This window comes from Rhinichthys klamathensis, unplaced genomic scaffold, assembly GCF_029890125.1.
Source record: "Rhinichthys klamathensis goyatoka isolate OS25496 unplaced genomic scaffold, OSU_Roscu_1.1 h1tg000566l_1, whole genome shotgun sequence".
Taxonomy (NCBI): Eukaryota; Metazoa; Chordata; class Actinopteri; order Cypriniformes; family Leuciscidae; genus Rhinichthys; species Rhinichthys klamathensis.
The window spans coordinates 724,977-750,060 of NW_026607032.1; the positions used below are offsets into that span (position 1 = coordinate 724,977).

A 25,084-nucleotide genomic window follows, 5' to 3' on the forward strand; every position below is an offset into this window, starting at 1 on the left:
AACGTTTCCAAGACAAAGGATATGATTATTGGTTACCGTAGATTACAGCACAATGTTTCACAAACTATTATTCAGACCATGAATGTTGAGACAGTAGATGAATATAAATATTTAGGAACCATCATTGACAGCAAATTATCTTTTGAGAGCAACACAGATTCTGCCTGTAAAAAGGCCCAACAGAGACTTTTCTTCTTGAGGAAGATGAAATCATTCATCGTGTGCAGGACTCTTGATCAATCTTGACATTTTGTATTGTGGTTTGGTACAGTGGCCTTTCAATGATCAACAAGTGTAATCTAACAAAGCTGGTAAATGTAGCGTCTAAGGTGGTTGGGGTACAGCTACCACAGCTGCAACATATGATAAACGGGTCCGGGGTAAGGCTAACCGAAATTGCCCTGATCACCCACTCTTTGGGGAGTTTAATCTGCTCCCCTCAGGTCGCCGTTTTAAGCTACCTATGTTAAGAACTAGACATGCCAGGGATTCTTTTATTCCTGTGGCTATTAGGAATCTGAATTCACTTGAGTGACATCTTATGAAATTTTCATATATGCTTATTTATTAATAATTTATTTCTGTCATTGTTCATTATGACATACTGACCTGTGTACTGTTCAATTGGATTCTGTCATTGGTTTTGGGGGAAGGAGTGTCTCCATTGATGTGTTGATGTGTGTCCTGTTTTGTTTACAATGTTGTTGGCATCTGGTGGTGCTTTTTTCTATGTTTTTTAGATATCCTGCTGCACACTAAATTTTCTTTTCTAAGGATAAATAAAGTGGAACTTGAACTGTGTCCATGTCCGTGCCTGTGTTCATGTTGGTGTCCGTGACCGTGCCGGTGTGTCCGTATCCGTGCCGGTGTCCATGCCGGTGTTCGTGTCTGTGCCGGTGTCCGTGATTGTGCCGGTGTCCGTTCCGATGTCCGTGCCGGGGTCCAATGTCCGTGCCGTTGTGCGTAGATTATATATCCACTATATAAAAATAGCAATATTTTCCACGTCCGTGATCGTCCCGATGTCCGTGCCGATGTCTGTGCAGGTGTCCAATGTCCATGCCGATGTCCAATATCCGTGCCGGTGTCCATGTCAATGTCCTTGCCGGATTTCGTGTTGGTGTCCGTGCCGGTGTCCGTAACGGTGCCGATGTCCATGCCGGTGAACGTGCTTGTGTTCGTGTTGGTGTCTGTGTGTCCGTGCCGGTGTCCGTGATCGTGTCGATGCCCGTGCGAGTGTCCAATGTACTGGTGTCCGAGCCGTGTGTCTGTGCTGGTGTCCGTGCCGGTGTCCGTGTGTCCTTGGTCCAGGCCAAGCGTGCCGCACAAGCCCTGAAAAGTGAAGCCAAAACGTCTCGATCACCCCCCGGTGGCTGGTCCTAGTATAGGTCATAAACCCCGTATGGTGGTGTAACGTCATGATTGACAGCTGTGATTGACAGGTTCTCTGTCACTGAAGCACCGTTCTGACTTTTTTTTTGGGGATCTTCGGAAGACTGAGGAGATTGTATTTACTTTATTTTAATAAGCCTCTTGTCGTACTGCAATCAACAGACGTCAAAAATTGGAGCAGAACTGAGGAACGGAGCAGACATAGGCTACTTAAAAAAAGTGCAGGGAAAGGGCGGGGTTTGATTTTGAGGCTTTACTTCCTGCTCACTACTGCGCAGGTCTTGTCCCGAGATCGATACTGCATAGACTCAAGTCCCAAGATGTCAGCGCCATATCGGGACACTGGCGGCTTCAGTTCTCACCAATGGAAGAGAGCGAAGGGGCGTCATCCATCTTTTTTTTTACAGTCTATGGTTTAGGCCCACCATTGCTATTCATAAGGCAGCTTTCTTCTTTCTTGTGCGTACATTTTTTGTAATGCAGCGGCTATTTGTGTAAGTGTAAGTAGCAACTTGATTCTATTTACGCTGAGGGAAAATAGCAATAGATTATTTTTTTTATATATAAAAATAGCAATATTTTCTTTGCAATGTAAAAAGTAGTTAGATGCTATTTATACTTATACATTTTGGGTGTGTCTGTTTCCATGAACCCATTCGCTCTGGATTGCCAAGGGGAAAAATCCATTTTGTGGGAGAAGCAATTGAGGAACCCTGCAGTCCTTCAGTACCCATCATGCCAGAGTCCTCTCACATAATGGTCGCTACACCAGAGTCTCGTCATGTTATGGCCGCCACGCCAGAGACTCCCAAAGAAAGTCCCACTTCCAAGTCCAGTGGTCCCAAGTCCAAGTCCGGCGGTCACACGACAACGTCAGTGCCGGTGTCCGTGCCGATGTCTGTTCCGGTGTCCGTGCCTGCGCCTGTGCCTGCGCCTCTCTCTCTCTCACACACAGTTCGATCGCGCCTGCGCCTCTCTCTCTCTCGCGCGGGGCTGAAGCCAACTTGATGTGTTGAATGCTCAGAGCACGTTATAAAAACGTATACTTAAAATAGGCTACACATTTCTGTTTTAATAAATGCTCATAGTAAATCATAGCATATTGCCTAAAACATAAGGTAGGTACAAAAATAGTCAGTGATACATTTGCGACCCATTAAAAATTAGGGTCGCAATGGCATTTCAAAAGGTCGCATATGCGACCATTTTGGTCGCAGTGTAGTTCCCTGTTAATGGACAGTAAATCAAAGGCAGAATACCATAACTCCAGGATAGTTACTTCTAAACAAAACAAAAACAAAAGCTAAAGATAGCAGAGTATCCAAACTCAATTCGCAAAGCTGAATTTTTTTTTTTTGCTCCTACACAAAAAAAGGCAAAGGGTAACTGGTGTTTCGGTGTTCTGCTTTGGTTTCTCCTGTGCTTTTAGAAGTTACTGTTAAGACAACCCATTATTTTCTCGAAAAAACAACGGATTTGACTCAAGATACTTATCCACATGATGTCTTGAATGTCCCAAAAATGGAAGTTACTGCCTTTTGCCTTTGTAGGGCAGAATGGCACTGACACATTTCAAGGTATGTCAGTGCAAGTTGATTTCAGTTAAGACAGTTCAAACATACACTTTATTTTGGGACTAGCTTAAGCCTTGTCTGTGAACCGGGCAACAGGGTTTTACAACTATGGATTTTAACTATATACAATTAATGATGCATGGTTAGATCTTTTTGGAGTTGAGCAGCTCATCTCAGACTCATACCTAACAGACTGCACCGCATGCTGAGTGGAGTAATGATGCCTGAGATCGCATTCTTTGAAAACTGCAATTTTCTTCTTGCAGATCAGGGAGGTAGCAGCTCCATTAAGAGATCAGAAAATCGCACTTGCTTTGACGAAACGGACAGGTTACTTGAACATGAATAAAGATTGAAAGATTGAAGCGCTGATTGTGAAAATTTAGCACAATCAATACACAAGCAATTCACACATTATATTTGTAAATAATTTTATTTTGGACGGCAAAATAAAATAGCTTGAGTAGCTGCAGTGTGTTTAAAAATAGAAATATCGTTTTATTTGTGAAATATAAATCATTGTGCCATATATCGAACATCCAAAATGCTCATCATTTACTCACTTATATGTTGCTCCAAACCTGTACTAGTAATCCAGTTTTTAATCTAGTTTTTTTTTTTTTTTTTTGACCAAAATACCAAAAGTTTTACAGTTAGCCAATGATTCTGTGATTAAATTAGGGAACTAAACTCTGTGTTCAGTTCAAAGTGTCATGTTCTCAGATAGTAAATTAAACCAGTCGTAGCAAAATTCTTCAGCAACTCTATATTTTAGCTGAACAAATTTCACATACTGCAACTCTAGCGTTATTTTTAGGCACAATGAAATGGGTACACACTGCTAACATGTTTACCTAATGTAACTTATGCACGCTGTGTGCATAAAATAGACACAGTCACAATGTGTCATCTGAGAAGCGCTGATTTCAGCCCTCTTTTTTGGCTGAAATTGAAAATTCGTTTTTGTGCCGTTTCAGGCGAGTATTTTTGGTTGCTGAAATTTTGATGCATCACTAACTGCATACATTTCTTTTTTCTAGGGAACACAAAAGAAGATTATTTTGGAAAACGAAAAAAAAAAGATGTTTTTGAAAATATTTTTGTGTTCCACATGAGAAAGAAAATCAAACAGGTTTGGAACCTTAAGTAAATGATAACAATTAAACCATCCCCTTTTAAGTGGGTTAAATCAGAATGTTAAAATAAGGGTCGCGCATTTTTAAACTATTAACGCTGACAATAGTCACGTAGTTCAGATCCCAGACCTAGACGAAGCGCTCTATATCAAATAGCTGAGCTTCGGTACTGAAATTGTCTCTAGAGCACTAATGTAAACGTACCGAATGTGGGCAGGTACTTCCAAGTAAACATGGTAATGTAAATAGATTGGGTACTTAAGTAAAAGTCATTGGAAGAGCAGCAAAAACAGCATGTCATACACAAAGAACTGTGTTCACAGCATGGCGGCGAGCACACAGGTCTGTTTTAAAACAACACTGGCTGTAATGAGTAGCTGTACGGTACCTGGGCATGAAAAATGAGCATCTGCTTTTGCAGATAAGGCATCGCTGAGAAAAACTGAAATGTAGCTTTATTTGGTATGTCTGGTGGTGGGGAAAAAAATCTAGGATATGATGCACGCGGACTTCAACACAGGGCATGTGGAGAGGGGGGTGAAGCAATGTAAAAAGATGGAATGGAACAACACTGCCCCCTACTGAAATATTCAGCCATGCTCTCTCTGGATTTCATAGTTTTTCCACTAAAACAAATGTAATAACAAAATGTACAGTTGAAAACACTAATTACAGAGCAATTATATGACATGACTGATCTGTTCATGCAGCAGATGAGAAGAGTTTCGTGATGTAGAGGACACAGACATGGCCTTCACTCAGAAGATGGTGCTCAATTCTCTCAGGACAGGAAGTGATCCTGCTGCTTCTGCTCTGAAGTCCATCACCAGCGTGGGCACAGATGGCGACACTGAACTTCATACACATATTAACCATTTTAGTGCTTACATTGAGTTGTCCTGCTGACCCCCTGTATCTGTGCTTGGCCAGACCACAGAAATATGGTACGGCTTCAGATCTTCTTCAGAGACGAAGTCTGGAGCGTGACTCATGAGGTCATGGCCCCTGAAGGATTTTGGAAAAGCTATGACGTCTCTGATACTGGGAGCTCCTACAATGATGGAAACCAGTCGATCCAGCCCTGTTCAGCAGAAAAACATCAATTCTATAATTATTAGGAATGCACAACTTATTGGTTACATTATTGATTATGCATAGTTATTTTTTATCTGCAATTTTTTCATATAATTAATATACACTAACGGTCAAAAGTTTGGGGTTGGTGAGAATTTTAAATATTTTTATTTAAGTCTCTTCTGCTCACCAAGGCTGCATTTATTTGATCAAAGTAAAAACATTAATATTGTGAAATATTAGCTGAATCTTCAGCACCCATTACTTGTCTTCAGTATCACATGACCCTTCAGAAATTATTCCAATAAGCTGATTTGGTGCTCAAGAACAATTTCTTATTATCAAATGTTAAAAACTGTTGTGCTATTTTAATATTTTTATGGAAACCATGATATATTTGTTCAGGATACTTTGATGAATAGAAAGTTCATAAGATCTGCATGTATTAAAAATAGATTTTTTTTTTGTAACATTATAATTATCTTTATTTTTACTTTTGTTCAATTTAATGCATCAATGAATCTATTTTTATAAAAATCGTAATTTTTTTTTTTTTTTTTAATCATATGGACCACAAAACTTTGAATGGTAGTGTATTTATATTACACTAATATATATTTAATTAATTTATTCATGCATGCTCATTTCCCCTATTTTTACATTTAAATGACATTTGCTGACAACAAATGCTCACTTTAACTTAATCTTTAAAACACAATTTAATAACACTGTAAATGTAATCTTTAGCAAATCTCAAAATGAATATCCATTTGTCATACTGTACATTATAATATTGTGATGCCTAAATTCACTTGTAGCATTTAAAACAAGTAATTTTTTTTTTTGGAACATAATATCTGCTATTGAACCATTATTGGCCATCACGTGTATGCCTAATAATTATACATATTTCTTTCGGATGTTAAAGACATATTTTATACTCTTTAATCTTTATAATGTAAACAAGAACATGCTAATTTTGTGTATCACAGGTTATGCAAGCTGTAAAAACAGCTCTAGTTCTGCCATACACAGAAATAAACCCAAACAGAAGTTCTCGAATGATCAAGGGCACTTCATGCTTCATGTTTACAGTCTCAAACTAAAACAAAGCTGCCAACATTTCTTGGCTGGGCAAGCAATTTCAGTTTCTGAGCATGACCGTTCCACTTTAACCAACAGGAGAATGTAATCAACAAGGCCTTTCGTCACAGTGGTACCCAACAACCTTGCGAAAGTCCAAGATAGCATGTATTGAATGCTCACTCACCTAACGCGATTCCACCATGAGGAGGGGCCCCGGAGTCCAGAGCCTCCAATAGATGAGCAAGAAGTGATGGGTCTTCCTTTAACACAGACAGCATGGCAAAAAGACACAGTGGACCTTGTAATTCACAGCCTTTTCAGCTTGAAAGGGAATTGTTCATAGTCTCACCATGTATAAATCGTACAGATCCATACAACTACTTTAGTGCCAAGAGAGTAAATAGACCTTCAAAAAGATTTCCTTTGTAGACACAAATCTTATGATAGCACACTCAACTTGAGTAAAAACAGCCTAATGTGATGTTTCTTCTCCCTGGCTCTTAAGATCCAAAGCATGTATGCTCTTTAAAGACGGTTAAATATAGCTTAATAGGTTGCCACAGCGACCGAAAGGGTTGTCTTTCACGGGTGCGGGGGTGTTAAGTAAGAATCAAAAATAAGAAAATTGTGCAGTCAGGTATATGGACACATCTATTACAGGTGCTTTAACTCGATGCTTTAAAAGATGCACTTGGCTTGCTATGTAATTTTTCACTCTTGTTCCATTACCTTGAGAATCGTGTCCAGGATATACAGCTGCTGAGAGGCATTGTGGATTCGAATTGAACCTCCTCCAATCTCACAGCCATTCAGCACCAAGTCATAATGCTGGCCACGCACCTGAGAAAGCAGATAAATAGGTAGGGGAAGCTTGTGAACGAGATCATACATTTCCTCTATGATAAACTTGGCTCATGACTGTAGACTTTCAAAGTGATAAAAGCACAGACTAGTGCTGTCACAAACAACCTCACTGTATGATGCACATCAAAATACATAGTGGGGTCTAAATGCCTGTGACCACCAGTAAAAATGCTTCCATTTTGTATTTTTCTTTTCATTTAATACACAATTTTTCATTACAAATACTACCATTTGTTATGTTATCTTATGCTACATGTATTTTCGGTTAAAGAAAATAAAAAAAATATTTTAAAAAGATCAAATTTTTTATGTCTTTTGGAACCTACTGTATGTCATGATTCAATACATTGTGATGAACAATGATGATATCTATGGAAGCTTATGTGTAGCAATATTCAATTTGAAATGTAATATGCAAAATGATAATGAAATATGTAAAATGACAATGCAATATGTAAAATGGCAATGCATTTCTGTATTTAAATTTACATTTTCCATTACATTTGTGCAACGTTTGGTGCAAAATGAAAATGATAATTCAATTATATAATTTACATTTGCCATTTCAAACATATGTTTTAATATGTAAATTGAATACATATTTTAACGCTTTAAGTTGCAAAATTAAAATGAAAATGTATTAAAGAAATTATTAGATCTGTTTAAAATGTTCAAGTAAAACCTGTAGCAAAATGATCATTTAAATGTTATTTTTCTTAATTGCATTTACATTCACAGTTAAGACACTTGCAATTGCATTTTCATTAAATGTCCCGCAATGAATGTAGCAAAATTCAATGTGCAAATTGAAAATGCATTCCGAGCCGATCACGCCCCTGCCCCGCCCCCTCCCGCTCTTGTCAATCACTGCGTGAAGTTGGCCCCGCCCCCAACCAATGCAAAACGTTGGCAAAATAGGCTCAATCGTTTTTACTTCATTTGTGCTGTTACTTTGCTTTATTGTTTGTGCTGCTTCGATTTTTTAGATATTTAAAGAATATTTATAGCTCATTCTGAGGTCACCCACCCCCCCCACATCCTCCAAATAAAATAGTCTCGTTCGTTTGTGCCGGTTAAAGTTTTGTTTGTGCGGGTTCGGTTTTTAAAATATAAGACCAATTATAGACGATGACATCAAAACCCGGCAGATTCCGTGATGAGTGATGACCCTATATATTTATAAATATCTGACCAATATGCTTTATAAAATAGAAAAGGGAGATGGTTAAACATCACATGAGTCACTTTGTTGAACATTACAGTCAGTTATGAAGAAATAAAGAGCGGTCAAATTTTTTGGTAGCTATGAATTTGACCCGTCATATTCTGTGATTTTAGAGTAGGTGCATTTGCAAAGAAAACCTGTAGGATCTACAACATTATTGGGTAATTATAGTTAATAGTAATAAGAATAAAGTTAAGCATATGTGTAACAGACAATGAGAATATTTAATACAAAACGAAACCATCATTAACAGAGTCCTGCATCAGATAACAACAGCGCAGCATAATGTTGACATCAAACGGGTGATAAGGCAGAACATCCTCCCAGACCGTCCAACAACGCACTTGTTCTATCACCTGCAGACGCGTAATAATCTTCGGAAACACTACAATTTCTCTGTTAGTGTTCACGCTCCCCTTCATCTGCCAGTAAATTTACGCTCGTACCAGCTCTGCCGCCGCCATGTTTCCTTCCAACACCTCAAAATGTTGCCGAGCTCCGCCTTGATGCAGTGATTGACAAGAGCGGGAGGGGGCGGGGCAGGGGCGTGATCGGCTCGGAATGCATTTTCAATTTGCACATTGAATTTTGCTACACTCATTGCGGGACATTTAATGAAAATGCAATCGCAAGTGTCTTAACTGTGAGTGTAAATGCAATTAAGAAAAATAACATTTAAATGATCATTTTGCTACAGTTTTTGCTTGACCATTTTAAACAGATCTAATAATTTCTTTAATACATTTTCATATTAATTTTGCAACTTATAAAGCGTTAAAATATGTATTCAATTTACATATTAAAACATATGTATGAAATGGCAAATGTAAATTATATAACTGAATTATCATTTTCATTTTGCACCAAACGTTGCACAAATGTAATGAAAAATGTAAATTTAAATACAGAAATGCATTGCCATTTTACATATTGCATTGTCATTTTACATATTTCATTATCATTTTGCATATTACATTTCAAATTGAATATTGCTACACATAAGCTTCCATAGATATCATGCTGATCACATCTGAAACTTCACTTTTGTCCTTGACTAGGAACATTTGATTTCAGAGGTTGGTTCATTTGATTGCTTGGTTACAAACCCTTCAATCTTTTTGTGATTATTGTGACTACTGGATAAGGATTTTTAAAAATTGTTTTGATTCAGACCAACTCGCTAATGAGTAATTTAGACCAATTTGACTAATTCATTGGAATAAAATGACTCTAAAGAATGATTTACTCATATCAGACAATCATCACTATGAGCAAATTTTCGAAAACAGCAAAACTAGAAAAATGCACACTTGGTTTCAAAAGTGTTCCTTAAAGGAAACCATACTTTAATTCAGCAAGATTGCATTAAATTGATTAAAAGTGAAAGTGAAAACATTTATAAAGTTATTTAAAATAAATGCTGTTCTTTTTAAAATTTCTATTCATCAATGAATCCTGAACATAATGCATGATTGTTTCCACAAAAATATATAGCAGCTGTTTTCAAGAGTGATAATAATAAGAAATGTTTCTTTAGCACCAAATCATATTACAATGATTTCTGAAGGATCATGTGACAATGAAAACAGGAGTGATTGCTGTCAGAAGAATAAGTTTAATAATAGTGTATATTATTTACTATTTTAATCTTCATGACTGTCAAGATGTCCTGTCAGGTTTCCATCAAAATGAAATGCTATGATTCTGTAAGGTTAAAAAAGACAATCTGTGATGATCCACTATTTGTGATGTGACACTACATACGTTGTAGGGCTGGGTGTAGAGCAGATGGACGTCCTCGGGGACTGGAGCCGTGAAGGGATGGTGGGCAGACTCAAGCATCTCTGGATCATCCTCTTTGGGTAAGAAGAGGGGAAAGTCCACCACCCACAAGAAGTGAAAGACAGAGGGGTCACGAACAGGCACACCATAGTGCTCAAGCAGGTCAGCGCACTGCAGTCTCACCTTCCCCAGCAGAGGGCGCTAAAACATGAAAAAATACATTTTAATTTTTTACTTAAAAAAGAGTGGTAACGCTTCCTTTTACAGTGCAGTACTTACAGTGTACTTACCTAGAAAGTACTGGCTAATATAAGGTAAGTACATGGAACAGGGGTAGGTTTAAGGGTAGGTTCAGGGTAAGTACTAGTTATTACCCAGTAATTGTAGTTACTAAAATAAGTACATAGTATTTACATGGGTAACTGTACTGTAAAAGGAAGCGTTACCAAAAGACCTAGGTTCAATTTTGGCAAGAGTTACCCTTTAATATATAGCTAAACACAACAGTCAACAGTGACAAGATATCAACAGTAACAAGAAATTATCAGAAAGAGGTAATAGGTTCAGGACATGTTGCAGGCTGGACTCGAACCTGCATCACCAACATGAATTAGCTTTTATTTTTACATTTTCAATTTTTGTTTTCATTTTAGATTAAGTTTTAGTAATTTTACATGCTTTTGTCATTTTTATTTTATGTATGTATTTATTTTTATTTATTTATTTGGGGGGGGGGGGGGGGTTTGTATTTCTATTTTAGTTTTAGTAATTAGTAACTATTTATTTCAGATAGTTGACAACATGTCTAATTTTCATTCAAGTTTCCTAAGTTTAGGTTTTTCATCTAATATTTATATTTTATTTCAGCATTATTTTAATTACTGAAAACTGAAATTAACTGTTTTAGTTTAAAACACTTTTTTTGTCCGTACAATGAAAGTCAAAGGGGTCCAGTGTTATTTTGGAGCCCATTGACTTTCATTGTATGAACAAAAACAGTTGAAACATTCTTCATACTATCTTCTTTAGTGTTTTACAGAAGAGAGTAAGTCATAGAGGCTTGGAAAAATATGATGTTGAGGAAATGATTAAATAATTTTCTTTTTGGTTTGATCTATCCCTTCGTGATACATAAAAGATTATGAATGTAAAATCTGACTAGTAGTTTTTTGATCATTCATGGAACAGCAAAAAAAAAATAACAAAAGAGGCTTTTACAATTCATGCAATTAGGGGCAGGTACATGTTAATGAATGCCAAGATCTCTAAAACTATATTTGAGGAGAAAGATCTCCCTCAGCTCTCATTTCTCTTGCTTTCTGCACTAGCATCACCATTCATCCCACAACCTCAGCACACAAAGCTCGCCAGTTATCCCTAGCCATCTCCCACTTCTCTGCTTTGTGACTAAACAGCCGTCTCACTTTGTGCCAAGCTCACCATCTGCACCAGCCCCGAGCGAGAGCTGAGGCATGGAAAAGATGACTATTTTAAAAGTGATTAGATCATGTCAGCATTCCTCTGAAGCCATATTTTCAACAACAAAAAAACAAAAAAACCCTAGTCATCAATCACTTTAGGGCACAAATACTGATGGGAAGGTACTTGAGGACCATAAATAGGGATGCTGATCATTGAATTATTTACTCCAACGCAAAATGTCTTGATGTACTTGTGATCCAACTGTAGTTTTATTTAAATATTTGCTCGCTGAGCTCTCATGATGCATCAGTGAAACTGAATCAGCATGGTTATATCAATCTGTGAAGACAGGGAACAAAATGGAGGCGGATACGCACCACGTTCTCCCGGGGTCCGGCCGTGATGAAGATCAGGTCTCCAGCATTGGCCTGGGCCATCTGGAGCAGCTGCTGTTTGGCCGTGTCCGAGAGCAGCCGGCTGAGAGGGGATTTCAGTGAACCATCTGCCCTTACTGGAGCCACGCTCACCTCCTGTACGACACACGGCGCAAGCACAGCAATGATCATCCATTTCCTCCACCGGCCCATATTCAATTGCCATTGACAGCATAGGGCACAAACTCTTGAGCAATCATCAGTCTCGAGAACTCTGCGGGCTGGTTTCCCAGACACAAACCAAGCCAAGAGCTGAACTAAAAAGGATAGCAATGGACAATCACCTTTGACGATGCCATTTAGTTCAAGCCAAGCACACTAGCTTAAAGTTCACTTTCTATTTATACATACAGACAGAAGAATATATAAAGTGTTTTCAGTGGGAAAACTAAGCAGAACAGTTAGCTATCATAAGTATTAAATAACGTTTTTCTTGTTTTATTATTTATTTTTGGTAAGTTGCCTTTATTTTATTGGATAGTAGAGACTTGACAGGAAGCAAAGTGTGAGAGAGAAGTACGGCATCATAAAGTAAAATGAGCCAGAAATCTAACTTGAGTCACCCGAAGTGGTGTCCACATTAAACATTCAAAAGTTATGCCCCTGATCATTACTCTTGACTTTTATAAGAGACTATTATTAACACAACGTTCCCCTTTTGACAGGAATTACATTTAAGTTTATTCAGTAAAAAAATATGATCAAGATGTATTTTTCTAGGAAGGATTTTAAAGGGTTAGTTCACCCAAAAATAAAAAATCTGTCATTTACTCACCCTCATGTCGTTCAAAACCCGTAAGAAATTCGTTCATCTTTAGAATACAAATGAAGATATGAAATTTCAATGAAATTTGAGAGATTTCTGTCCCTTCATTGACAGCTACGCATCTACCACTTTGATCATAAAGAAATTGTAAAATGCATCCATATTAAATGAGTGGTTCAGTCCAAATTTTCTTAAGAGACACGATTGCTTTCTCTGCTGAACAGATTGAATTTAGGCTTTTATTCACATATAACATTGATAAATGCACAGACCGAGTCAGACAGTGTCAGACTGGTAACCCGAAGGTTGCGGGTTCGATTCTCAAGCAAATGGCTGCCCACTTCTCCGGGTGTGTGTCCGCGGTTTGCAGTGTGGTGTGTGTGTTCACTACTCACTGGGTTAAATGCAGAGGACAAATTCCAAGTATGGGTTACCATACTTGGCCTTCAAGTCATGTCATGTCACATCAGTTATGGTAAACGGAAGCTGAAGTGCGAGAACCAATGAGGTTCATTCTCGAGTGTTACGCAGCATGTTTGAGCTTCTGTTTATGTTTGATGATGAGTGTTTATATGTGAATAAAAACCTAAATTCAATCTGTTCATCATATAAAGCGATAGTGTCTCTTCAGAAAATTTGGACTAAACCGCTTGATTCATATGGATTAGTTTTACGATCTCTTTAGGAACTTTTATAAAGTCAAAGTGGTAGTTGCGTAGCTGTCAACGGAGGGACAGAAAGCTCTCAGATTTCATTCAAATATCTTCAATTCTGTTTTGAAGATGAACAAAAGGCTTATGGTTTTGGAACGACATGAGAGTGAGTAAAAGTTGATCAGTTTACAATTTTGGGTGAACTAACCCTTTAAATTAAATGTCCTATATTACTATATTCATGTTAAATAATACTGAACAAACAAAAAATATGGCAACATATTTTATCAACAATTTTTTTTATAAGATACTACTGGCAAAACTACACTGATTTAAGTCTCACAAGTCTTAAGTATATTACACAGTAAGTTGCATTTTGCAGCTTGTAAGTTGTTTGATTTACTAGTCATTCATCCAGGTAATCAGTCAACTACACTGGTTGTTCTGTATGGTTTTGATTCACTAAAAAGATCAAACTCATAAGAGTCAGTCGTTTGGGAGTCGGACTACACTGGTTGTGCTAAACGTTTTTTATCCACTACAAAAAAAATGGCATCATGAGGTTGACTCATGAGGGTCAATCATCTGGGTTTCATTTGAACTAAACTGATCACGTTTTATGGTTTTGAATTCACAAAAAAGAAACAAATCATAATAGTCAGTTCTTTGGGAATAGGTTAGGCTACACTGGTTGTGTGATATGTTTCGTATCCACTTGAAATGGCTCATAGGAGATGAGCAATAGAGATTCTTGCCTTAGCATCATCACTAACAAGAGCAGACTGAGACAAAATGCAAATTAGTATTATTTTTTATCTCAGTACAAAGCATAACATGAATTAACATGAAAATTTGATCAAACTATTTTATATTATATAAATCATTACAAGCTAAAAATTGTGAATGTACTACGTATGGGGTAGAGGAAAAAAATACATCTAACATTCCTTTTATAAGACTCCATGGACGGCCGCCTACAACACACGTTCAACACATGACCCTCTAGTGAGGTCAATCCTTGCCTCGGGGTAAGTATGCAGTGTGTTACATTTGACTGTTTTACCACCAAATCATCCTGACTTATTGATTACTTTCAGATAAATATTTCAGGAGACTTCCCATGATGTGCACACACTGAATGCTGGTAGCGTTCCATCAGCAGACACAAAACTCACCTGACCATACTGTGCCTTGGCTGCTTGTTTGAGGAACTCGAAGTCTTTGCCCTTCAGGTGTTTCTGTGGATGAAATGTCACACACAGTTAGCTTCACCTGTTCCAGAGACAGTATAGAGATCGACCTCTCATAGAAATATGAATGGCAGAAATTGTGAACCTCAACACATTCGGTAACAACTTTTTAAAGAATGTCATCTTATAAGTGATTAAATACAATAATGTGATTTATATTAATGATTATGTTCATTGATTTCCAGTATAATACGAGTTAAAAGGAACACATTTCTGGTTTGCTGCCTTCACGATGACAAGGAATGAGAGTTCTAAGGAATTTACAAAAATTATAATGAGTGAGTACATCATGAATCCATCTTCCAACCCGTGTTTTTGTCTTAACCTGAATCACTATAGTATGCCTATGATAATAATTGTTTGTTCGTAAACCAGGCTACACTAATTGCACTGTCAGTTTTGAATCACTGAAATAAACCAACTCAAAAGATTATTTTGTTTGGAAATCAGACTAGATTGTGCTGTAGATTCAATGGTGTTGATTCAGTGCCGGGGCATCAGCAACAGAATCTCCGGATTCTATACTTACCATTCCTTCTGGGACACAGATAGCCTGAATGCAGCCACCAGGTTCAAGAAGTGCATCTTTGATGAACTCGATTTGCGTTCCCTGGAATGCTGTGGTGACATCCACAAGCTGAATACAAGAAAACACATCAGAATTAACTAAGTTTTGCCACACAGGCCACAACTATTAAATCAGCCTTAAAGGGATACTCCACCCAAAAATGAAAATTCTGTCATCATTTACTCACCCTCAAGCTGTTGCAAACCTGTATGAGTTTCTTTCTTCTGATGAACACAAAGGAAGATATTTTGAAGAACGATTGGAACTTTGGCACCATTGACTTCCATAGTATTTTTTTTTTCTATTATGGAAGTCAATGGTGCCAAACAACTGTTTGGTTCCAATCGTTTCTTCAAAATATCTTCCTTTGTGTTCAGCAAAAGAAAGAAACTCATACAGGTTTGCAACAACTTGAGGGTGAGTAAATGATGAAAGAATTTTCATTTTTGGGTGGAGTATCCCTTTAAGAAAGCAATACACAAAGTGAATGTATTAACAAGAAAATTTGTGCAAATTAACTTTAACATTTTAAATGTACTTTAAATGTAAATTTAGTACTTTAATAATATCTTATGAAATAAAGAGATGTATTTTAAAAATCTAAACAAACAAATAGAAAAGTAAAAATATAACAGAAAATGTAGTTAAAATACATACACTACCATCAAAAGTGAAAGAAGTCTAATGCTCACCAAGGCTGCATTTATATGATCAAAAATACAGAAAAACAGTAATAATGTACAATATTATTACTATTAATATAACTGTTTTCTATTTTAATATATTTTAAAATGTAATTTAATTATAAGATGGTAAAGCTGAATTTTCAGCAGCCATTACTGTATGTGTGTAAAAAACGAAAACTGTTGAGTTGTTTAAAATCTACATGAAAACTGTGATACTATGTTTCTTAGGAAAAAAGTAAAGTATTCATTTCTTTTAAAAAAATTACTGACCCCAAACTTTTTAACAGTAGTGTATTTAATATTCATCTCTTATTTTTCTAAATGCTAAAACATCACAGATTCAGCAAAGGGCTCTAAATCTACGAGCAGAACTGAATGCATTCAGGACGCACAACGGTAAAAGAGAACGTATCATGAGAGATTCATTTTTAATTGTTGAGCACCGCGTGAAAATCTGTGATGTGTGGGGAAACAGGATGCCAGCACAGCGTGACGCCAAGGACGGCCAGCATGCAAACAACCTCATTGATGTCTTACGTCCAATCTAGGATGATGTGTACAAAGGAAGAAAGTGCGGTCACCTTCATCCCAAATCTAGTGTCTGGTTTGTCAACTCCGTAGTCTCTCATGGCTTCCTCATAAGTCATGGAGGGAAAGGGAACATTAATCTGTCCTTTGTCCTCTGGCCAGGAGTACTGGACCAAGCCTTCAATCAAACTCATGACTCCAGCCTGGTCTACAAAGGATATCTCAATATCCACCTAAGAGATGTGTCAACACAGAAGAGAGAAATAAGCCACAATGCTTTGTTCACACTGCAAACGAATCTGATTTGTTTTTCAAATCTAATAATTTTGCTCAGACAGTGAATAAAACCTGATTTTACTTTTGAATGCAGTTTGAATTGGGTTTAAGACATGTATGTGTGGTTTTTTGGGTTTTTTTTTTTGCAATTCAGATCATCAACAACTAATCGGATTTGACTTGAATGCAAAAAAAAAAAAAAAAAAAAAATCGGATTTTTGCTGCCTGTCTGAACAAAACCAAAATGGTCTTTTGGGGTTTATGATTTTTAGTCTGAGTGAGAATCCTGTAAAGCTTATTAGCAGCTCTAACCCTCATGAATGCGAGTTAGAGCAAGTCACGTCATTTAAACACTCAATATTCATCTACATCTGCTGCATGTTTCCTCCCAACCTTTAGCACATCATTACCTGTGTGAATTCAGGCTGTCTGTCAGGCTTGGAGCCCTCGTCTCTGTAGCAGCGAGCGAGCTGAAAGTACCTGAGATTGCAGGAGATAACCAGCACGTAAGTGACTGTGGGCCAAATATTGACTGACATTTTTAAATCATGCATAGCATATCATTTTCCTTTGACAGACTTTCCATAGAACTAGCCTGCAGTCCTGGCTTAGCGCAACTATTAATTCAAAGAGACGTGCTGCCAAAATTGAAATGAAAATAGGTCTATTGTGGTCATTATCATTTTTCAAAATCTAATAGAAACTAGACTTTTGCATTTTCTGAATTGACAATGACAGAGTTGCTTGCCTGTATAAAAATGTTAACACAATGCTAGTGTGTTCTGGGTGGTTGCCACCCTCTCTCAAACTTTTGTTCGCCTGATTTCACTCCAACTTTATTTCACGAAAAACTTTTGAAGTATTTAAAAGGTGTACTCAGAATTTTTTTTATATTTATAATAAATTCATAAATAATTTACACTACCATTCAAATGTTTGGGGTTGGTAAGATTTAAGTCTCTTATGCTCTCCACAGCTAATTTATTTGACCGAAAATACAATAAAACAAGTAATATTATGATATATTATTACAAATTAAAATAACAGTTTTTTTATTTATTTCAGTATATTGCTAAATGTAATTTATTCCTGTGATGGAAAGCTGAATTTTCAGCAGCCATTCTTCCAGTCTTTAGTGTCACATGACGAGCCTTCAGAAATCATTCTAATATGCTGATTAACATTAAATTATAATATTAACATTTATTATTGTCAATGTTAGAAAATGTTGTAAACCATGATACATTTGAATGATACAACTTAAGAAAGAAAAAGAACTTTGCTGTGTATATATTGGGGCCTTTAGGCTGATACATTTGCAAAAAAATTATATTTTCAATAGAATCAATTTTTTTGAAAGCAAGCCCAGCCCAGATGAGAAAACATTTCTTATAAAAGTAACTTTCTGTAACATTGTTCAGTCTCTTTTGATCAAATTAAACTTATAATAGTAGTGTATAATTATAAAAAAAAAAATTCAAATAAAAGGAGAAATCACAAACGATGAATTTACATTCAAATTACATTTGCCATCATCTCACCATCTTTATTTATTGAAATTTTATATAAAAAAATATAAACTATAAAAAAACAATAATAATTTTATTTATATATAAATACTTTTTATCATATCTCTAGTAAATATATTGTAGCAATATATTGATAAACTTATTGATTTTAATATTCAGTGCTTTATCTTTTCATTCATTTAGAAAAAAGTATTGCTTATATCAGACAGAATTTTAATAATCACTGTGTATTTTTTTAGATGATCAAACATTCTTCTTATGCTCCTTACAACAGTTTACATATTTTAGTACACTTGTTGGGATCCAACATTTTATTTAGAGTTTAACTAGCTGGACTGCGAAGCGTCATTTCAGTTTAAATTGAATGTGCCCTTGTCAACTACTCACATGTGCCCTAGACCCCTTTAATACACAACCATTGACAACAAAGCTAAACATGTCAGCAGCAGCACCCTCTCAGTGACTGATGTGCTAATACCACCTCACAATTCTTGCCTTCGAATTTCAAATTAGACAAAAATCTTCAAAAAACAGCAAGAATCTAAAGCAGCATTCTAAAGCATATCACACTGTACATGCCGCATACATGTCACAGTTTTGGCATTTCATACAGCATTGGAACAAATGCAGTTCTGCAAATTCCAGAGCTGCTAAAAGCTACGAACAATACCATCTGATTCCAAGAGTATGTTGGCCAAAAGTTGTTTTCAAGGGGCTGTCATTCAGTGAAAGCAGAGTTAAGTGAATGTGCCAAGCATCTGACAACAATCTATGGATATAAAGGAATTCGAAAAAGGCAAGAAAATGTAATATAAAATATGATTTTCACCGGTCTATGCCAGCCACCATAAGAAGCTGTTTGAACTGCTGTGGGCTTTGAGGAAGAGAGTAGAACTTCCCAGGGTCTCCAGATGGCACCACAAACTCTTTGGCACCCTGAAAAACACAGTTACACTTGAACAGTGTGTATTCCTGCCTCTGACAGAACTAAATCAGCCAGAATATCCCAAGCCAATCTGATAAATGAAAGTCACATTATGAAATATAAAAGAGAGAAGCAAAAATGATGTAGCACGAGGTGAGAAAAGCATGGAAAAATATTTTTAAAAGAGTTTTAAGGTGCTCTTTGGTCATTTCTGACCGGAACATTTTTTGTTTTGAATTTCTAAAAATCACAGCTTCATCGGAATGGTCCGAAATTTGGTGACTTTTATGGCATTTGCAATGTGAACAAAAAAAAATTGAGGGCATGATTCGAGCAGCCTAAGTGGTCGTAAAAAAAAAATTGTCACACTTGTGCTCTTCGGTCAAAAATTACCGACCATTGGAAATGAGTGGGAAATCGACAAAAACACAAAAAATGTGTGTGTACAATCTACAAATCGGCAACGTGCTCAGCAATGAATGGGTGAAACTCTAAAATATCAAGAGTGCAAAACAGACACACCCACTCACACACACAAAAACACACAAAAACACACACACACACACACACACACACACACACACACACACACACACACACACACACACACACACACACACACACACACCAATGAATTGTGATCGAAAATGTTCTGTTTTGAAATTTTAAAAATCACAGCTTCATCAGAATGGTACGAAACTTGGTGACTTTTATGGCATTTGGAACGTGAACACACACAAAAATTGGTCGGAAAAAAATAGTCACATTTAAAAAAAATTCTCTACAAATCGGCCACGATGCAGAAAAAAAAGTGCTCAGCAATGAAGGGGTGAAACTCTAAAACATCAATAGTGCAAAACAGACCCACCCACTCACACACACACACACACACATACACAATTATAAACACAAATTAACTGGTAGGGCTATTACCATGCCGCATAATTGAGTCAGAAGACTGGAATAAGAGGTTGAAATGAGATTAGATCCAGATGGATTAAGCTGTGATAAAGCATTCCTGTTTATTTTTGTAAATTTTTTATTGAATTTTAATGTTACGTGTAACAAAATGCTTTCTCTGTATAAAAATTATTTTTAAAAAATGTATAAACCTTGACAAAAAGTATTATTTGAGAATTTCTCAAATTCAAATCCACATCTTAAAAGTAAGTAATTGTTTCCAAAAACTACTAGAATTCACAAGCCTCTCCATATAGAGCTACACAGGCATCTAGTGGTTACACCATGAAATTACATGTTTTATTTTATTTTCTCAACAGATGGCGCTAATCTGACTTAAAAAAATGGATTTAAAAGGCCTAGTTTCTAAATGAATCTATCTATCTATCTATCTATCTATCTATCTATCTATCTATCTATCTATCTATCTATCTATCTATCTATCTATCTATCTATCTATTTATACATAGATGGTTCTGTATATAGACAGTTCTCCTACAGGTAAGATATATTGTTATTCATCACCTAAAACCGTATTCATATTTAATATTTAAGCCATTTAGCAGACATTCTAACATTCTAGATGATCATCTGCCCCCTAAAGACACCTTGCAGCAACTGCAAAACAACTCCCTGTTGTTTCATTTCGCAAATTAGACTTTTCCTCAACTGAAAGCTTTCTTGTGATGCACTGAAATGAAAGTGACAACAGTACAGGGAAAAAAAACACTGTAGTTATGCATATCTCAATGTTGGAATATGCAATCGTTTTTAAGTGTCGATCATGTTACACATTATGCATGAAAGTAAAAAAAGAAGAAGAAAAAAATGCTTTTAGTACCGATGCCATTGTATAAATTCACTCACTATTCTCACTCAGCCATGATTAATTTATTCTACAACCTAAAGTTTCCAGTAACACCAGATAAAGTGGGTAGTATTCAAACGATCATATATATGTGTCAAAGCTTTCAAAGTTATAAAACTTTGAAACAGATGTACAAGTTCTTAGCACAACAAAGCCCGAGGGAGGAAGCCAGAGTGATGTGATTGCTCACAAAATTTCGGGTAATGATCTGGCAATATTTTGCACCAGCTGTAGTTTGTTGTTTGGGCAAGCCTTACAGGGGTGTCTTGCAGGAAACAAGAAACAGAAGCATGAGTCACCATAGAAGCATTGTAAAATAAGTTCTCATGAATGAAACGTTTCTGCAATTACAAATGTTTTTATGCTTAGTATGTCGAGCTACATTTTGCATAATACTCTCTCTTTCATTTTTTGGATTTAGCTCAGTAAGTATTATATTTGTTTTATGAGTGCAATTTACAATGTTGGAAGTTAATAAATAAATAAACACACTTAGATTCTTAGTGCTCATGGCCACGTTTTTTAATTCCTGAAATCACTTGGAGTACATCTGAATTACAAGCACAGCTGTTGTAACTTGAATGTATAATTTTCTGAACATTTCCATACTGAAACAATGTGCCGAGTAGCACAGCATAGATTCCTATGAAATACAAAATACTGTGTATTTGAATTAGCAAATGGTCTTAAGTTTTGGCAAAGTCTCTTTCAAGGAAAGTCTGTTCACTTGGCAGCCATATTTGCAATGCCTCTGGGCAGCTATTTCAGGCATCCTATCTATTTGAATGGGGGAATCCTGAAATCTCAAAAACTGCCACATTTAAATAACATATTTCAAATCAGAAACAACATCTTACATGGATTGTCACATAAATGTTGCTCAAATAGCATTGAAAAAAAGCTTATTTTTCATGCTAGGCAATGCGCATGTGCAGTCCTTAGCAGTCTCAGAACACTGACTGTTTCTCTACCGAAACTTCTAACAGCAGCTTAGGATGGGACTTATCCCACTATATATCTTTGTATATCTAAAGTCTTTGGTTTTGGTTATACGAATGAAACTGATTCATACCGTAAAAAATACCTACCCCAGGTGTTCTTTTAAACAACGTTGGTGTTTCCACATCCACAAATCCTTAGGAAAAGACAGGTAATGCTCAGTGAGTATTGGGGTATATTAACTAAGCAAATGTACTGTATGCACAAGTTTGAAAATTCCACTGTTAATCCTCACCATGCAAATTGCAAAGGTACTCCCTCATTTTCATCACCATTTGTGATCTCAGTCTTAAATTGTACTGCATCCCGGTTGACCGAAGATCAAGATAACGATACTGCATCCTGAGGGATTCGGATTTCTTCAAGGCAAACAAAAAAAGAATTAAGATGAAATGTATCAATTGATTTTTTTTATGCTACTTGGACAACAATTTTTGTATGGATCACAAACAGTCAATAAACCTCATATAATAAAAATAACATCCATCTAGAATTAAATGCATTGGCTATTCCACAGAAAATGACAGAGAGTGACTATCAAACACTATCAAACACTGTCAAGAAACGATTCAGGGCCATATTTAATTAAATTTTTCCAATTCAACAAAAAATAATTGTTGGTCCTCATAGACAACTTTTCATGATAAATGACGAAAATATACGTAATAACTGAAAAAGGTGTAGGCTGAAGCCTTAGCTAAACCCAGAATAGAAACAAAAAAATGCTAAAGATTTTAAAGCATATTTTAGGCCAAATTAGATTGTATTGCATTATAGGTCTTGTCTTGCCTTTAATTAACACTAATTTTATTAATAATAGCAATACAAATTAAAACACTGTCTCCAGACAAGACACAATTACTGTATTACAATATACATTTGTTTAATGGTTATAAAAATGACAACAACAAAAAATCCTAAAACAAATATTTTTGATTGAATATGATTTTTTTTCCTGCAAAACATACACTACCATTTGGGGTCAGTAAGATTTAAAAAAGAAATTAATAATTGTATTCAGCAAGGATGCATTAATGGATAAAATCTTTTTTTGATATTGTTATAAAAAAAAACTGAAAAAAATCTATCACGGTTTCTACAAAAATATAAAGCAGCATAACTGTTTTTAACAGTGACAATAGAAAGAAATGTTTCTTGAGAACCAAATCAGCATATTAGAATGATTTCTGAAGGATCATGTGACACTGGAGACTGGAAGAATGGCTGCTGAACATTCAGCTCAGGAATAACTTACATTTTAAAATATATTAAAATAGAAAACAGTTATTGTAAATTGTAATAATAATCCACAACATTACTGTTTTTACTGTGTTTTTGATCAAATAAATGAAGAATAGGTAAGCATAAGAGCCTTCTTTCAAAAACATTAAAATATTGTTTTTGAAGGAACCAACATTTTTTAATGGTGATGTACATCATTTTTCCTTCTGATTGATATGTTGTTCTTTGTGAGATTCACCTTAGAAATATTGCAGGCAAAAATAGAATTCAAAAAGTAATGCATGCAACACTTTGTTTAATCATATTTACTTACTTTGACAAATTCTTTAATCTCAAACGGCAGCTTTCTGCAGGTATTCAGCACTTTCATGCTCTCAGCACAGACCTCAATGTCTCCAGTGGACATGGTCTAATATTGAATAAAAAGGAGAATTTTACACACATTTCACACTGAACAGTACAGTGTCAGACTTTTCTCTTTATGTGCAATTGAACAGGCATAACAACCTTATTCTCCTGTCCCTCTGGTCTACGCCTGACCCGTCCTTTGACCATGATGACCGACTCCACCGTGAGGCCAAGAAAAGCATTCTTCAGTTCAGATTTAGACTAAAAAAATTAAAGTGTCAAAAGAAAAATGTTATGGTGAAAACACCAACAAATAAACCAACATGTGGGCAGCATCAGAATTAGTTTATAAAACACAAAACAAGAAAGAGAATTGGTTTGCTACCTCATCCTGTGGGATAAGAATTTGCACCAATCCACTGAAGTCTCTCAAGATCACAAAAAGATCTTGCCTAATGAGTCAATAACAGAGAATGTGTTATAGTGATGTAGCCCAGTGACAATCGAAAAGACTAAGCATTGTGTCTCAAACCTATGGAAGATTGTTTCTGCCGCAGAACAACAAAATGGTAAATTGTTATTAAATGGTAATTGAGACTTTCTATCTCACAATTGTGACATTTTTTCCAAAAATTGTGAACAAAAAATGTCTGAATTGAGCTATAAAATTGAGCAATTGTGACAAAAAAGTCAGAAGTTTAGATAAAACATCGCAACTACTTTTTTTCTATTCTGTGATGGAAACGATCGTCCATACAAACCTCAAGTATTGAATCCAGCCACATAAAGTAACTTCTTCATCTATATGACTGGAGCACAGTTCTCCACATGTGTGGCTTCTCTGTGAAAAACTGCTTTGACCTACAAGGAGAAGAAGAAAATAGATTTTAAAAAAGGCAATAACAAATACAAAGTCTTGTTCAAGGTCACATTACCTGAAGTGTAAGTAGAGCAGGTTCTGGAGAATTCATAAGCCCATGCCAAAGAGTTTGGAGGAAGAGATGGTTTTGTGGAGTAAATTTGATTTATGGAAGGTACTGATCTCGTGCTGTACACACACCTCAACACCTGCTGGGATGATCTAAGAAAAAATAATCTGTATTTGTTTGCCATTGTCCGGTATGAGAGGTCTTGGTGTCTTTGGCTACATTTAACCAATAATCTCTTTGAAAATATACATTTCAGAGCTGATATTCCACTTGACTGTGTACATGTTTTGTACATGTCTTCTTTGTGTACGCGGTTGTAGTTACATAAATCCAGTTACATTATTGCAGGTAATGTAACACTGACGGTCACCTTTGTTGTTCTTTCCTTTCGTTAATATTGTACATACGTCAATCTATAAATACATATGACAATAAGTTCATCAAAATAAATCTTAATCGGGTTGGATTTTCAATGACATTCTGAATCATGAAAGTTGCGAAGTGGATCCGTGTGCTACATTGAGCCAGGCGCATGGATGAATACTTTGACACGACTAATCAAACTAGA

The 25,084-nt window shown here is 36.1% G+C and overlaps 1 protein-coding gene across 1 annotated transcript; it reads right to left on the minus strand.

The window, feature by feature from the left end:
- Positions 1-4,708: 4,708 nt before the first annotated feature.
- dars2 (aspartyl-tRNA synthetase 2, mitochondrial) lies at positions 4,709-25,048 on the minus strand. The gene is made up of 17 exons (XM_056239486.1): positions 24,523-25,048; positions 24,349-24,448; positions 23,973-24,039; positions 23,747-23,848; positions 23,553-23,648; positions 22,233-22,356; positions 22,087-22,133; positions 19,075-19,181; positions 17,127-17,196; positions 16,494-16,673; positions 15,188-15,295; positions 14,584-14,646; positions 11,933-12,085; positions 10,116-10,334; positions 6,992-7,102; positions 6,447-6,522; positions 4,709-5,183 (listed from the first exon to the last, which is right to left on the minus strand). Exons 1-17 carry the CDS (start codon positions 24,809-24,811, stop codon positions 4,987-4,989), a joined length of 2,109 nt encoding a protein of 702 aa, XP_056095461.1. The 5' UTR covers positions 24,812-25,048; the 3' UTR covers positions 4,709-4,986.
- Between the last annotated feature and the right edge of the window lie 36 nt (positions 25,049-25,084).